The following is a 16,908-nucleotide window of genomic DNA, read 5'->3' on the forward strand; positions in this document are numbered from 1 at the left end:
CAACCAAAACATATTCTTCTAAAGACATTTCTTCGGCCACTTTTAGTAGAGAGTGAGGGACCACGTGATGCAGAAAAGGGCAGAGGTCGGATTCGAAACCACGGCTGTTGTGAATAAGACTTCAGCATCTGTACAGGTGTCATACACTCTGACCATATAGGTTACAGGTGTTTCTTTTAAAGCCTAACAGAAGTGTAACATTTTATAGACACATTGGGGTATTTCTTCCCCCATCATTTTAATTATTTAATCCAGGTGTATTTTTAATGTAAAGGTCACTTTTCCCATCACGTCTGCCTTCATTTTTATATAATGGCGTTATATATATGTATATATCATGTATGCTGCATCATGATTTCTCTGGTATTGCGAATGCAAGTGAAATAAATGTCTCCTCTGATTGTTTCGGATGTCAAAGCTGATTCTCTTCAGGAGTCTTTTTTTTAAAAAATAATACAGAATCAGTGAATGAAGGTGTCAGCTCCATCGTAAGGTTACAGCTCTGAAAGTCCTTCAACTTTAAACCCCCCTTTTCCCCTCATCGTTCACAGACACACTCTTAAGATTTCCTTTTGGCTATATGAAGCTTTTCATGTTCAGTTTTAAATGAAATTATTGATCCTTGGAGCATTTCAGAGAGAGAGAGATATTTCTACTACTCTTCTACTTTATTTAGCATCGACGTCTTCTTTGCTGCACAGAAAGTCAAGCATATCATATTGATTGATTTGGTTTATCGACCCCAAACTGGGGAATTACTTTGTAACACTGGCAGCAGGTTATCCATGCATATCATGGTATGAATCAATAAACAGTAAATCTGCCGTGACAGCAGAGGAAAGAACGATGTACCAGAAAGAGAAACATCCTCGACAATAATAAGATATATTAATAATGAATGTTAAACATAAACAGACTCTGTAGGAGGTAGATTTCTGATGTGCAAACACGCAGTGTGCAGTGTGCAGTGTGCAGTGTGCAGTGTGTGCTCCAAAAAACAAAAAACAAAGCATGAGCAGAATGGTCGAGATAAGATGAGATGATGAGATTTTTTTTTACTTGTTAGAGGTCTCATGGAGGGTGACATTGCATCACATCTCAAGGCCGCAGAAACAGCAGCTTGCTTTGGATTTGGTTGGCAGCATTAAGTGATCCCATCTCGGCTGGAGCAGAAAAAGAAAAAAACGGGGGGGGGGGGGGGGAGAGAAAGAGCTCCATGTACAGAGAGTGAAGAGAATATATCTGAGGAAATAAATCACGGAGCTGAGTTTGAGTGACAGGTCACGTCAGCGCAGGAACACTGCTGGCGTCAGGACGTGATAACAAAGATGTCAAGAACACGTGTGTGAACATAAACAGCTGCTATTTTATACTTCTGTACTGTGTTTTTAAACAACGACAACAACCGAATTTCCTCCTGGGATTGATAAAGTATTTCTAGTTCTAAACTGCCCAGAAAAAAAACAGACAAACAAAGATAGACTGTTTGTTGAGAATCAGTTTATCACCTTGACAAAGAGATAAAGGAAACATTAAAAAAAGGAGCAGGACAGATGGTTAGATGATGATGAAATGAAATCAATAAATAATGGGATTGTAGACACAGATGGGTAAATGATTGAATGAGAAAAAGGGAAAAAAGTGAGTGTGATAAATTCGACAAACACTTTAGCTAACTTGATAGATGAATTCTTCTCCTCTGTCTGTGTCCTGTTTTTCAAAGAAAGGATGACTTCAGCTGAATGGAGACACAGCCTCCGAGCGTGGCCTTGTAGCTTCAGGTCAGCAGTCTTATTTGGCCCCCGTGTGGAGGAAGAATTGGTTTTGGCTCGGCCGAGGACAATCATCCGAACCGAGGGGATTGGATGCTGCTGGGACACGCAGAGAGCCAATCAGAAAGGCCATCGATCAGTTCCCCTTAATCTCACAGCTGGTGAGCACATCCCCGACTCCAATCTCAAACTCTGCAGTTTACTCAGACTGACGGACGGGGGATTGGAGGGCGTCCAAAAGACTTCAACCTCCGCTGAAATAGATCCACAAAGGAGCAGGAAAGAGTGTGACTGCAACATCAGAAAGCTCAGAGCTCAGCGTCCATTCCTGCAGCTGCAGTCTTGACCGTGAAAATAAACAGTAGTTAAAATTGTTGGGATTATCGAAGCCAGAAAATCCCCTTTTTTCCTCAATAATGTGGAAACAATATGTCAGTGTGGTTTCATAATGGATTATTTCCAAGCGGCAACCTCCAATTAGTCCAATGCGGAGATGCATAAAACTGCAGTTCCTCGAGTGTCCACTTGAAGCTGGATCCAAAAACAACAGAGCAGTCCCATTATCACCCTTATAAACATATTTACAGCCTGGTTCAAAAAAGTTTATGTTCTGGACAGCTCATGTCTTTTCTACACATTGTAATTAGGGGGATTTTTTTAGTAACTCAAAGGGTGTGCGTGTGTGCACACGGTGATCGCTTGCAGGATGTGTACAACATAATAGATTCGTATATATTTACAGTGTCTGATTCGGGATGTCTTTGTCTGCAGAAATCCTTTATATTTATTTGAATTCAGTAAGTGTCGTGATTTCTGATTACTTGCATCTGGATCATCTGGTTTTATTTTAACACTGAATGAATTTAAAGACATGTATCGTGGAAGGAATCTCACTTAATCCTTTTCATATGTTGTATGAATCGTTCTACTGGCTGTCCCTCCCTCTCGGGTTACACTGAATGTGTGAGCACTGAATCATGCTCCGTAAAATGTTGGGGTCCTCTTACAAATAATCCAGCCAAATGTCTGCAAATGAGGTGAATCTGACAAAGAGCTCGGCGAGAGAAAGAGGCGCTCTCGAGCTTGTGTTATCAGAGCATCAATGACCGAACAAATCGGAGAAACCTGACGCACACTGATGGTTTTTATTTGGAGGTGATTGTGATCGAGATGAGTCACAAGATGAACTAACAGGAGAGGGATTATTAGGACAGATTCAGAGAGTGTGAAACATGGGATGAGTGGCTGATTGAGGTCGTGGTGAAATCTGTTTGGGTTCATGTTTGAGAAAGTCAGCAGCTGAAGAGAAGTGGGACAACTTACAGAGGGGGGAAAGAATGAGCACTCGAAGACCCCCTCAGCTATAATCCAGAATAGCTCACGGTTACTTTAAAGGCCGTAGATGAAAGCACAGATAGAGCTAATATCTTTGCAGCGAACGCTACAGTTTTTCCATTAGCACTTCATGTCAAATTTACATAAAATTGGAGCAAAAAGACACATCTACTAAAAAAGGAAGAGCGTCTAAAAGCCGGGCTCATTCAGATACAGAAGGCGTTAACGGATGCTTGAAATTACATTGTGTTCTAGTCCTTAAAAGGTTTCTGCTTGCACAACTTTAATTGAAGAATTCTTACAAAGACAGAGGTAAACAGATCACACGCTTCCTCTCATACAGCAAACTAAATTCCCTGTCTTGGGGGGAGGAAGGATCCACGATAAAGACTCAGTGCTGTGGCAGCTTCTTCCACTTCCAGAAAAAACCCGATATGCAAAGATTTGATTATTGTTTCCATCGGCTTCTTGAGACCTCGAGGACCCTGTTTTTATGGTAACATCGTGGTCCTCTTTTGGGTCATGTTAACGTGAAGTTCTTCTTTAATGCGCCCCTTGATAAGCTGGTACTATTTATCTAACTTACTGCAATACAATGTCCAACATAGGCTACTTTTGATGGCGAATAAACTGCCTGCAAGGGGCAATCTTTGTCTTGACTTGGTCTTAATCTCTAAATGTTTGTCTAGTCTCGGTCTTGGAGGACTCCGATCCCCGGTCTGTCTCGTTCTTGGTTAATGTGGGCTGGACTGCAACACTAGGAAGAAGAGCTATGGATTTAAGAGGGGCAGTTGACTTGTGGCTTTTTAACGATAACAAGAGCGCCTCTCATGCACATTTGAATTCCCTTTTTGTTGTCTAACAGAGTCATTGAAAAGAAGCAGATCATTCCCCGATAACTCTGCGAGTCACCTGAAGCAGCAGAGACAAGAGGAGGCGACGTTTTTATCCGAAGAAACAAAATCTCTACACGGTGAAAAATTAAGTCCCATTGATTTGCGTCTCATTAGCCAGGGTCAAGATGTCCTGACATTGCATTGCATTAAAAAAAAAAAGGAACATGATAAGGGCTGTTGATGGGAATGCAAACAGAATATTAATGGTAGCATAAAGGGCTCAGGGTTTAACATGTTCAGGTTTTTCTTCTTAGAGTCTGACAAGCAGCAGCAGGCTTTGGTTTCATATGCAAAACAATGTGACCTTGCTGCCACAAATTACAGTGGGTTTTCTTGTCTCCCCTTTCTTTTAAATTCAGCTGTAACAGTGTGAAACGTTCTCCCGCGGTGACCCTGTCCTCTCGTGCCGCTATATCTGACAAACAGCCTTTCCACGAAAACATCACCTAAATTTGTCTCTGCCCTTTTCACACAGAGCGAGGACACGTCTGCAGCAGATGGGCCCGAAAAAGGCTTCCTATTTCCACAGCCTGCTAATTAGAGTCCTTACCACAGCTCACCTTTAATGTCAGCCGCAGACTGCTTTTAGCACAATTAGCCTAATGGGGTCTGGGCCTGTGAATACCCTGTAACGTTTAGCCTGGGAAGACGCCGTTGCATTGGAGTCTGTACGTCAAAATAAAAGGGACAAGAGGGGTCTATTGCAGCGCAGATCCATTTATCACAGCAGCAGATAGAAGACGAGACAGTTACCATGATTACCCAGAGAAACTATTTAATTAGATGCATTAATAATTGAGCTAATTAGCTCCCATGTGTCTCACGAATGAAGAGGGAACCCGGAGCTCCACTTGCACCTCATCAGCTGATTAATTAGTCTGTTGATCGTTAGCTGTCTTGACGGCCTATATATGCGATCAGATGAGAGGGCGGATAATGAGGGAATTGTCGGTCGATGGTGCTGGTTAATTAGTGTGACCTGATCCAGGGGCCATGTTGGAACAGTTGTTTATGCCACAGCTTCTAATGAGGAGGATTTAGGGCCGGATGATCTATTTGGAAACAGGCTGCGGTGTTGTTTATGGGACCGGGGATTGTGCTGCCCTTGAAAACCTCCAAAGAAAATCAGTATAGTGTTCCAATAATCTATGCACGAGGACTAATAACGCCTCTGTGGTGTTCAATATTAACTTTAGAAAATGACTTTACCATACTTTGTGGTGTTTTGATCCCTGAATCCTCAATATGGTGACCTTCAGTAGAGCTTAGATTCAGCGTTTAGGGCTGCACTATTTCATCTTCATGTTACATTTTAAAGTTCTGTGAGGACTTTGAACTCTGTGGTGGGTCTGTGTTATAGATGTTTTGTTATTTATATTAATATCGGTTAAAGGCCGGCACCAGTATATTGCAGTATATTCAGTCAAAGTGTGAGTTTATATTATTTTCATTGGATCCAGGAACTGCAAAGCGATATGTAGACAAAGTACCAGAAAAGACTACGGTGAGTTTTGTTGTTTTTAACGCAGGTCCTAGTTCTGCTGTGGGGGTGGGGGGGGGGGGGGGGGGGGGGGAGGGGGGGAGGGGGGAGGGGGGGGGGGGGGGGGCTCTCAATGAAAAGAGCTTGTTGAAGCTTTCGAGGAGTCGTGGGATTGATTCTCTCTGCTTGTCTCCCCCCCAACCCGATGAAAACAAACTCCACGTAGTCCATGGTCAAGACGAGTGGGTGAAACCGACCTGAGGAAGAGGATAAGTTCACAGACGAGCTCATGTATCCGAGTATTTACATGGTGTTTTTATCACATTAGTACAAACAACAACATTATGGTAACTTTTACAACAGTTCACTCTTCCTTATGCAGCGACCTTCGGTGTAACATCCGGTGTTTTCACAACAGCCATTAACTTGCAGTGTCTGTCATGGCGGCCGTCGAAACATGACACGTCCTGTCCTGTTTAAATAGTAAAATTGAGGATTTAGTAGCTGCAGGAAATATTTAAGGTATAGGCAAAAAATATAACATAGGTTTGGTGCATTTTCATTAATTTAGATATTTTTGTGAAAAAATCAGCATATTGTTAGCTTTAAGTTTTACGATGACGGTTTGTCAGCTTATGATTCCCCCGGATTCATCCAAAGACTTCCTTCTTTTCTTAGGACTATTTTCTTAAGCACTGTAACATGTGTTCATATCTGTACTTTACCTGATGATTCATCTTTGGGCCTTTGCCTTTATGTAGGACAGTGGATAGACTAACAAACCCGGAGGAAGAGAGAGTGGGGACCAACATGAGGGGAAAAGTTTCTTGAGATTACAACAAGATATTCAATCAATGTCATGTATACATTAAAGACTATTTGATAAAGTTTAGCTGTTTGCTCCCGGTTTGATATTAAATGAATGTTAAAGTGTGAAACATGGGTTATGTCTCCATTGTTTCCTGAGATCTTTTGTTATGAATTGACACTTAACAAATAAAATGGATTGATGGGCTGATTTCCTAATCAAGGACATACAGTACATGTAAACATTGCCTCGTATTAAGTTTAATTACAGAAACTTATCAGTCTTATAAATCAAAGAAGACTTTGATTTATTATTTATTATCTTGTTAAGTAGAATAACTCTTTTTGATATAACTCTTAATATTCCAAGTATGTTTATTACAACTTTACAGTACAGTACAAGTATTAAAACATATCAATAATAACTTTTAAGTGGTTTTATCTTTTGTAATGTAATCCAGTTATCCTGCAATATTCCTGACAGTGACAGATTATTAACCTGCGGTTCATGCTGTGATACTTTTTAAGTATTCCTGCCCTCATCAAGTACAACTAACCTTCTGCTTTTGAAAAAAATGTACAACGTGCGAATTTACTCAATATGTGTGTCTTATGCACGTGCACGGACGCGAACGTATTCGCACGTGCACACCCATATTAAAAGGAGCTGCATCTGGCGCGCTGTAAAACGCCTCTGCTTTGACTACAGGGCGCCCTGGAGATAATTGGTGTCCTTGGAGTTGAATAAGCTCATTCTAAAACACCTCAGGCCCGGGCTGTCCTGGTGTGTGACTGTCTATTGAATAATTGATTCAGAGAGGGAGGGGGCGGTTACTATCAGATCTGAGCGTAATGACTTTATATAATTAGCACGCAGCATTGAAGAGAGACGAAAAAAAAAAAACGTTTGACTGTGGGAGTTTTTTTTTCGCAGAGAGGGAGAAGGAGGGAGCAGTGTGTGAGGAGGTTCAGTCTGTGCAGAGAGGAGCAGCCGCAGCAGCAGCCTGTGAGCGCGCGCGCACACACACACACACACACACACACACACACACCCTTCTGCACTGACATCAGCTCTGATAAGACACGGACACTCTTGATTTAAGGACATCTCTCCTGCCGGCAAGGTGATACACGGAGTCGCTGTTTTCATCCATCACGCTGTGAGGCTGTTTTCTTTTACGCGCAGAGAGAGACGGCTCCATGGCTGTTTCTCTTGGCTTCCCTCGTGGTTATGAGGAGCGGAGCTGAAGTTTGAGGGTGAATGTTGATTCTGCAGTTTACCAGCCCTGTGAGTGTTTGTTTGGACTGAAGAAGCGAGGTGTTTTCCTCCTGTTGTTGGATTGTTGTCGCACTCCTGGAGGATGGTGCTGGACAAGGAGGAGAGTGAGTACATTTTACGACATCAATTCAAATAGACTGCAGGAGAAACTGGTTTGAGGACTTTGGACGGACTGTGCTGCAAACAATATTAACCTGTGGGTTTGCAAATTAAAGCTTTTCCTTTGACTTCAAACTAAAATCTGGTGAAATGTTTTATTATGATTAATGAGATAAAGAAAAAGGACATAATGGCCCTTAACACAGGCTTTATTATACATCATCATATTCATACAGGGGGCTGCACATGTTGCTAATCTTGTATTTATGGTGACTTAAATGGGTGTTTTTCACTAGATGACACAGTTACTTTTGATTGATTCTGTGATGCCTTACCTTTTTTTAAGATTCTCATATTTTAATTTTTAAATCATCATTGCAGTGCACATGTTTTGGAGTTACTTATCCCAACCTGTTTCCGCCTGTGTCTGTGATGCTCCGTCTACCTGTTGTGTCCTCGCCAGGTGTGTCTCTCGTCCCCCTCCAGTCCAGAGAGAAGCCGAGAGCCTGCGCCGGCTGCAACGGGAAGATCCGGGACCGCTTCATGCTGCAGGCTCTGGACAGGTTCTGGCACGAGGACTGTCTGAAGTGTGCCTGCTGTGACTGCCGCCTGGGCCGCCTGGGCTCCACCCTCTACACCCGGGCCAACCTCATCCTCTGCCGCAGGGACTACCTGAGGTAACCTGAAACTCTCTACAGGTGTATCTGGGAGAACAAACTGAGAGTATTGTGCAACTTTGAAACAAGTAACCTTAGACACCACTGATGATACTGTTAATGTTTGATAAGATTCTTCATGATGTTTATGAGGAACATGGTGATAAATCACCTTTTACACATTATAGGAACAGCACCCATGTTTCTGTTTGTGTGCTTGTAAGCTGTGGGTTAAAAACGTGCATAAACAGTATCGTGGTTTCTATCAACAGTGGTGCAATGTTCATAACCAGGATACAAATGCACATGAGTCTGCAGAATTTAAATGAGGTTAATTATTAGCAACCCTATAACGCTAAATGAGCTAGCTTAGGTACAATAATAAAGGTTGCTTGATAATAATTTAGATTTTAGGGGCTTGAATCTGACGTCCTCCCATTGACAACAATGCAGAAACTGAATCAGTAAACAGTGCAGTTCTGTAACCAGTTAGAAGACAAACATAGACTAAAGTGTGCAGCCTTGGCCAGCCATGAAACACTTAGATCAAAAATGTTCAAACACAAATATGCATTGACCCTTAAAACCTTAAGGGACCCTTAAAACCATTTAAAAAAATGTGCAGACATCTATTTTTATACAAAACCTTGAAAATCTTTCGGTTGTTTTTCATAGAAATACTTAAAATAATCAAAATGACTGAACCGAATTTGACTTTATGTTTGACCCACATTTGTGCATGCTGCTGTTTATTTTCCCATCATATCATGACTCAGCATTGCTCATCTTACATGGACAAACCTTTGCAGACGTCTGCTGTTTTTACAAAGAAAAGAAAAAGTGGGTTAATTTGAATAGAAACATGTGGTTTAGTGCTGTTTTTTCAATATGATTTGATGATCACATTTTTCAATATGTGAAAACGTTTGGAGATGAGGCCTAAAGATAAAAAGCATCATTCGACAGACAGTAGCAGAGTGAGCATTGTGTTTGTTTGAGTCTTTTTTTAGAGGAAACAAAGTGAGGGGAGAATAGTGACACATGCCTCTCTCTGGTCATGTGACCTTTATCTTGCTAATTGAAGCTTCTTTAAGGACAGTTAACGATGAAAAGAGAAAATATAGTGGGAGGTAAAATAGCAAAGAGCTACTCAAGATAGTTTCAGCCTTCTTGGTGAGACTTTGATGAAAAAGATTAGTGAACTCTTTTGTGTCTGCATGAGAACAACAAAGCTGAAGCAGGAAGCTGATTAGCTACACTTAGCATAAAAACTGGAAACGCTCAGCAGGGTTAGTCGAGTCTTCATATGTGTGCTGGATAATGTCTTCGCCTCCTGGGATCATTAACTTTTTGGGATCTCTGCTGGTGGCCTGTCACATTGTTGTTTTAACACTTTCACAGTTTTTAACAGGATAAAACCAAAATAAATATTGTCAAGTACTGAATCTAAGAGGTGCTCGAAGGTGGCTAGCTGTTCCCACATTGTGATGTTATGCTTGGCTCATATCATGTCCTGTTTCCACCTACTTATTCCTTTTTTCATTTTTGGTGAGTAAGCGAAAAAGCCTACTTTCCAGACTGCTTTCAGTGCATCAGACACTCTGATGTTACAGACAGTATCCTCCATGTAATAGGTCCCTAAGTTTCTAACACTTAGAGCACTTTGAAGCACTTCAGGCCCTCTTTATAAACCCTTCAGACGAAGATAAATGTTTGTAGGTTGTCTGAACGGCTCCTTTCTAAACCCTTTGAGCGAGGTCATTCGTCACCCCGCCTCTTCTGTCTGTGAATCACTACACAATTAATTTATAAAACAAGTATGCTTTAAATTACCAACTTTTAAAGCAGGGTTTTAACCTTTCTAATCTTCCACCCATGAATCCTGATGACACCACTTATACACAAACCTGAATCTGTCTCTGAACGGCTCCTCTGAGAGTTACACAACCTTCATTTTCTTGCCTTAAATAACGACGTCTGGTGTCAGGTCAGCAGGGGAACTCCTGATATCTCAGCCACATTGCTGAACTCATGTGTTAGTCTCATGTACAATCCAGCTGGATTTGGTTGGAGCTAAGTCTCTCATTAGCTGCGCTGCACTTAAGAGACCAAAACCCCTTTTGACAGTTAAATTGGCTAGATTGCCTCCTGTTTTCCTCATCATTGCGAGGGTGCAGACCAAAAGCCTTTGAAGAGCAGGATTAAAACCATGTGATTTCTTTTAATTGGACCATTAGTAGAGAATTAGCATTGAGCTTCGTAGCCTCGTTAAGGAGAAGGAAAAAAACCCCACCAGGTGCCTGCTCAGGACTCAGGCTCGTTAGATCAGAACATTCGCTTTAATTAGGACTCTCTTTTGTTCCCATGTTGGTCACTCGCTCGATGACGTTTTTCATTTGTCAGACAAGGCTCTGGCACTTTCCTCCCTCCCTCCCTCCCTCGAACTCGTTTTTCATAACGGTTACTCCCAAACCTCCTTTTCTATTTTCCCTCTAATGGAATATGGAAATCAGCAGCGGCCACTTATCTTCATGTGTGTCAGGCTCTTAGGGAGCCGTTTGTTCGTGCTTTTAGAGGTGACTGAGAGGTGAGGCAATCTGCAGCTGGTCAAGAGTGAGTCACGGAGCGTTTTCAAACATAACAGGCTTTTGTTGTCGGGTAGTTTGAGGACATGGTTTGAATGTTATCAGATGATGGTTTCAGAAAAGTGTAATACATTAACTCTCAACTTCTTGCCTGCTAAACATCTCCTGAGGCAGAAACAGCCACGTGGTTCTTATAGTAGGTGACATTTTTAAATAAAGTTTAACATCTGGATATCCTCTGTACTACTGCTCTCTGTTAGCCGCCTTAAAAAACACAAGATATATCAAGGTCTTTTAGAGTTTTAGCAGCTGACTTTTCTGTGTAAAATCACTCTGTTCTCAACAAGTGAAGCACATGTTTACTACCACAGAGGTTTGTTTGTAATGATAACCTTTAATCATGCCTGCATCATGCCTTTTTCTGGCAGCAGTGTGTCAGTCTCTCAAATTAGAACTACAAATATAACCTTTACCATGAGAAATACTGACAATACACAGAAGAAGTCTAATGTGAGGTAGAGATATATAAGTTCTTACTTCTTCCTACTCCTTTTCAAATTCTGGCTTTTTTAAAAAATTATCTTGTTTTTTTTTTGTTTCGAAATAAAAAATCAACGCTCAGACGTTAGCTGCTGTTAGCATGAAGCTCAAAATACTAAATGCTTCAGGATTTTGTTTACTCAACTGAGTCAGCTGAACCTGCTGCTTCAGTCCCTCGTTAACCTCTTACACTGTTAGTGAGAATCAAGAGAACACAAGACTTAGGAACAAATGGACGACCCCCTTTTGTTTTGAGTGCTAATTAGCAAATGCTAGCATGCTAACTTGTCAAACTATAATCTTCAACAATGGAAGGGTTGTGACTAGTTATTTTTTTCCTGGAAACGTTGGGTCCTTTAGGAACTCCGGTGCTAATTAGCACATTTCAGCTTGTTGAATTACTAAACTAAAGTGGTGTAAATGTGAGTCAACACACGGCTCTGTCTTTATGATCATATCTGAAGGGTATATTAGGCTAACCTTTTCTGTTCGAGCTGATTTAACGGACGTTTCGCTGTAAGGGTGGGAGCTTTTGGTACTATTGACGCATCTTCATCTACGTGGGAGTATTCAAAGTTCATAGAAATCAACCAGGAGGCTGATGTGAATGTTTCCTCCCACTTAACTGTTGGTAAGATATGATCTGAGTGCTGCATTATCCACTGCAGTAAAAAAGCCAGTCATCATCCAAAGGAAAAAGCAGTGCAGTTTTCCACTTTCTACATCTGTGACCCTGACCCAGACACAGGGGTTTTTTAAGCTTATCCACTCTTTATTTCAGTGTTTTCTTTCTGCCTCTTCAGCTTTTGGCTGAAATGTATCTTAAGTGCGTCCAGACTACAGGTCTGCTTGTCGCCCTCTGTCTCTCTGCAGGCTCTTTGGGGTGACAGGGAACTGTGCAGCCTGCAGTAAGCTGATCCCTGCCTTTGAGATGGTGATGAGAGCCAGAGACAACGTCTACCATTTAGACTGCTTTGCCTGTCAGCTCTGCCGCCAGAGGTAAGATTAGGGGAGCAATTAGCCAGGGAGATCAAATTCAGTTGACTTATCTGGGAGGTGTGCTAGTGAGCCCACTGGTCATTATAAGCATGCATTGTAATCAGAAAGCGATGAAATGTACTGCACAGTTAGAAACCTCGAGGGGGTTACAGACTTTGTATATCACTTGGGGAGTTAATCATGCAGCAATCATGCAAGATTAATTTTCTGATTATAACCGAGGATGTATGCTGAAAGTATGCAATATGAAATGCTCCTCTGGGAACTCATGATTCACTTCAGCTCCAGCAAGGACCAAGACCTAGATCCATATTTTTGTTTCTCTCCGCAGATTTTGCGTGGGAGACAAGTTTTTCCTCAAGAACAACATGATCCTGTGCCAGCTGGACTATGAAGGAGGCCATCTTAATGGCAGCGCAGAGAGGCAGGCTCAATAAGAGGTAATATTGTGATGACGATAAATTACAGGCCCCCGACAGCTGCTCTGACAGTTTGAAATAAACCATGCGCACGGATATCTGGAAGGTCTACAAGTGAGCTCACAGGCTCATCCCACATATGACCATATGTAGTCATGAGACTTCAAACCGCAGGCTGCTGGCACTCCTGAGACAATCCATGCAGCCATATTTTGTACCATATTTTCTTTGAAGAAGTCTGCGTCGTGTCACACAAATATGTAACGTTCTGAGGGCGGTTAATATGTTTGTCTGTCGGGTCAAATATACAAGTATCAGTATCAGAGTTACATTGAAACCCACACAAGGTCATTTTAAAATAAAAACAAAAACTGAAGGCCAAAGTTTGGACAAAAAAACAACCTCTAATTAAACAGTTTATCATAACAGAAATGACTTCATGATAATGTCTAAAAGCTGGTTCAAGTCAAGTTTCATGAATTCATATTTATGGGAGGTAGCTTGACAAATCTCTAGAAACAACCCAAGTGAAAAGTGTAAATGTGAGGCTTCTGAGGGATTTTTTTTCTCCAACTTTAGGACAACAGTAAAATATAGACTATAAATGTTTTAGTGTAAAACAGCTAAATGAAGGTACCTTCAGAAGTGACTCGCGGGCTCCGTCATCGCTGCTGTGATTTGAAAGTTGTCGATCAAACAGAGAAGGCGAGACTTATCAACATCCTGCACTGTAAGTGTGTCCTCTACTATCACATTTGTGTCTCTCAAAGCGTCACTCTGCATACACTTTATCATCTTTAAATCCAAGCCTGCAGGTTTGAACACATCCAAAGTGTTTCTGCGAAGCTTTAAACACCAGAGGATTACTTTGTTTGGGAGAACGTCTCGTCCTTTTCGTAGAGCCTCTCGGTGGGCGTGAGCCGCGGTCGGCTGTGAGGGCAGATGAGTGAAGTCTGAAAACAAGTGCAGCAAAAGCCACAAAATCCACAACGATGAGGGTTTCAGGGTCTGCCTGGGTTCACTCACATACTCTAAAGCCACCAGCAGCCAAAGCTATCATTATGATTCTGACTCTACAGCTATAAGAGCTCTGAAAGAAGAAGAGCGTTTTCACTTTTTCTTGGTTTTAGGTCTTTTAGAGTTCATCGTGAAACTAATTTAGACTGAATGGAATCACATTTGTTTTCTTTTTATCATTAAACTTTGAGACGTTTGAGGACTTAAAAGTTGGCTGGTTAATACTGAACTCACATCACGTAGGAGAAGAGTGAAAAAAACAGCTGCAAGAAAAATCCAAATCAATGTACAGTATTTATACAGCTCATTTAAAAACAACAAAAGTCGACCAAAGCGGACATAAAACTTAAAAACCATAAAAAGACAACGAAACAAGAAGACCAAATGTAAAGCAACGGGACATCAAAAAATACAATGTTTTGAGTTGAAGTGAAAGAAAGGGAGGATAAATTCCCAAACATTTTCAAAGCCACAAAAAAATTCTCCAAACGGCCTCTTTGAGCACAAACAGGATGGACTTTTCTCACATGGTTAAAAAGTTAAAATGGGATAAAACAGTCCACAGAATAATGATAAGAAGAAGAGTGACGTTTCCTTTTAAGGGTTAATTTTATTTATCATTTATTTAAGACTCTTTACTCTCTTACTGCCTAGACAGGCAGCAGCACAATCAACAAGTTACTTTCATAAAAACACAGAGCGACATGTCCTGAGTCACAGAGCAGAAAAGTCTTCTTCTACAACCTGAAGCATCTCCCTCCAACACCTTCAATCTACTTTAAGACGTAAAGAAACACATCGTCCTGCAGCAGAGTCCAGGCGTGAAACTCTTTTCCCCTTTTCAAGACTGACTTTGGGAACAGATGACGACAATAAGCTTTTTGTCACAGAGCAAAGACTCTGAAAACAATTACACAAGACTGAGAGAAGCAGATTAAGAATAGCCTCACAAATAAAGACATGGAAATGATTTTGTCTGTGCAGAGACGTTGCAGGCCGGCCAACACGTTCAGCTTAGTAGGAACAGTGACATTTTCTTTTGCCGTGAGTTACCTCTGCCTATAATTAAGTCAAGAAAAATCTCTGAATATTTCAGGCTCACTGACTCTGAACTCAAATTACTGCAGTAAAAACTGGGAAAAACGTTTTTAAGTGTCTGATTTTATGAAGAGTTTTAAGTGCAAAACTCTTCATAAAATCAGACACTGTGTGTTTTCATCTTTTTAAACCAGTTTGAGACTTTAACCAGCACCGAGGTGACCAAGAGCTGTTCGTGTAAAACTGTCTCGTTTTTATTATCACATTCATCAAATGGAATAAAAACGAGAGGGAGAGAAAAAAATATTTTCCCACTGGCGTTGCCATCGCTGGAAATTGAAGCTACCATTAATATGTAACGTACACCCGTGATTTAAAATCGGAAAAATAACTTTCATGATTTTAAACTGCCATTAGCATGCACTCATATTTTTATTAAACCTCTGAAGCCTCACAGACTGACCTGGAGCTCCTTCATATTTTTTTTTTTTTTATTTTTTTTTTTAGGATGTACGGTGAGCCAAGAAGGACCATGAAGATCTCAGCGGCGCGGCCCTCATCGGCTTCACGTTTCAGGCTGAACCTGGAGACGTTTCCAGCGGCTCAGGATTGAACTTTATTCTGAAAGAGCTGAGTGATAACTATCCTGAAAACTTTCTGTTTCTGATCAGATGGACCAGAAGAAAGACACACACTGAATCATGAAACTATCGAGAGGATATTTTCCAGAGGACTCGACGTGGTTCTTTCCCCTGTGTTTACTTCATTTAACCAACATTTGCAGACGATTTTAAAGAGTCTGTGCGCCACACTTGAAACACGAGCTGGATGGAGAGGAGCCAATCAAGGCTGCACATAGCATCAACCAAGTCATCCATCACAGAGAAAACACGGAGTTGTCTTTTTCAGAACTCTCTCTCTCTGATTATCAAATTGTTATGGCAGTCTCTGAGCTGTCGTCTGTGGTGAGCTCCACCCATGCGGCATGCAGGAAGAAGCCCCAAAACAAACAGAAACATATTCCCAAATCCTGAACGCCTCCCACACAAGAGGATCATCGGATCCTCTTTCACCTCCTGGAAGACTCGACTGAGCCGAGGGGAACATCAAACCACCCAAACCTAGTTTTCAATCTGATATCAAGCTGTTTTTTTCTTGACTTATTAAACTGAAATATATGTTTGTTTGCTTATTATTTATGTTCTGACATGACCGAAAGAAAACAGAAGAGTCAGCACGCTCAGTGTCCTTCAAAGTTTCTTTTATCTTGGTGGAGCAGCAGCGCACAGATCAACAACGGACGTGTTTCAGCCCAAAGCCTACATCAGTGTTGCTCATAGTTTCTTTTTTCTTGCAGTATTTTTGCACCTGCAAGTGCATCACTGTTTGAGCGTGCATCTTTTTCAGCTGACCTGACGTGACTGTAGAGTGAGAGAGACAATCATTAAAAGATCCTCTTTAAAGGCAATGAGCTCGCCCTGAGTTTTTCTGGTAGATATCAATCCTGTGCTAGTGAGAATAAAAGTAGTGGAACTGCACAAAAGTTTTACCCTCGGCTGGAGGTGGAGTCAATGGGTGGAGATACCAGGGGAGGGGATTTATTGACCAGAATCCCACTGTGATGTCACAGGTTGAGCAAATTTGAAACAGAGTGTTTTTCTCTGAGTTGTAAGACTCATGCAGACCACAAACAAAGGACTGAATGGGTTTATTTCACATTTTGTGGGTTGGTAGACACTCAGGTTACCCAAATAAACGTTCAAAAGCACTGTAAATGTGGCTTTTTGTTATATGTTCCCTTCAACATCTTCAAATCTAGAGGTATTTAAAAAATACCTGAATGTGCAGGCTCTCGTTCAGACATTATTAATTAAAAAAATATAGTTATTTTAGACATTTTTCTGTACAATGTGGTTTAAAACTATAGAAAAAAAACATTTTAAAAGCAGATAACTGAATAAAATCAAAAAAGTAAATATAATGTCT

At 41.2% G+C, this 16,908-nt stretch overlaps 2 protein-coding genes across 4 annotated transcripts in view; one reads left to right on the forward strand and one right to left on the reverse strand.

Annotated features, from left to right (window-relative positions):
- akip1 (A kinase (PRKA) interacting protein 1) overlaps positions 1-16,908 on the reverse strand; it is a 150,787-nt gene that overhangs the window by 31,951 nt on the left and 101,928 nt on the right. The gene's annotated exons all lie outside the window — the stretch shown is intronic.
- On the forward strand, positions 4,977-16,898 carry LOC306825006 (rhombotin-1-like). 2 transcript variants are annotated; one of them, XM_079345476.1, is made up of 7 exons: positions 4,977-5,346; positions 5,464-5,507; positions 7,225-7,673; positions 8,132-8,345; positions 12,323-12,448; positions 12,780-12,888; positions 15,430-16,898. In XM_079345476.1, exons 3-6 carry the CDS (start codon positions 7,652-7,654, stop codon positions 12,883-12,885), a joined length of 468 nt encoding a protein of 155 aa, XP_079201602.1. In that variant the 5' UTR covers positions 4,977-5,346; positions 5,464-5,507; positions 7,225-7,651; the 3' UTR covers positions 12,886-12,888; positions 15,430-16,898. The 2 variants fall into 2 exon arrangements, with proteins under 2 accessions (XP_079201602.1, XP_079201603.1); XM_079345477.1 differs by lacking the exons at positions 4,977-5,346; positions 5,464-5,507 and having other exon boundaries at positions 6,913-7,673.

The sequence above is a fragment of the Symphodus melops genome, assembly GCF_947650265.1.
Source record: "Symphodus melops genome assembly, chromosome: 6".
NCBI lineage: Eukaryota > Metazoa > Chordata > Actinopteri > Labriformes > Labridae > Symphodus > Symphodus melops.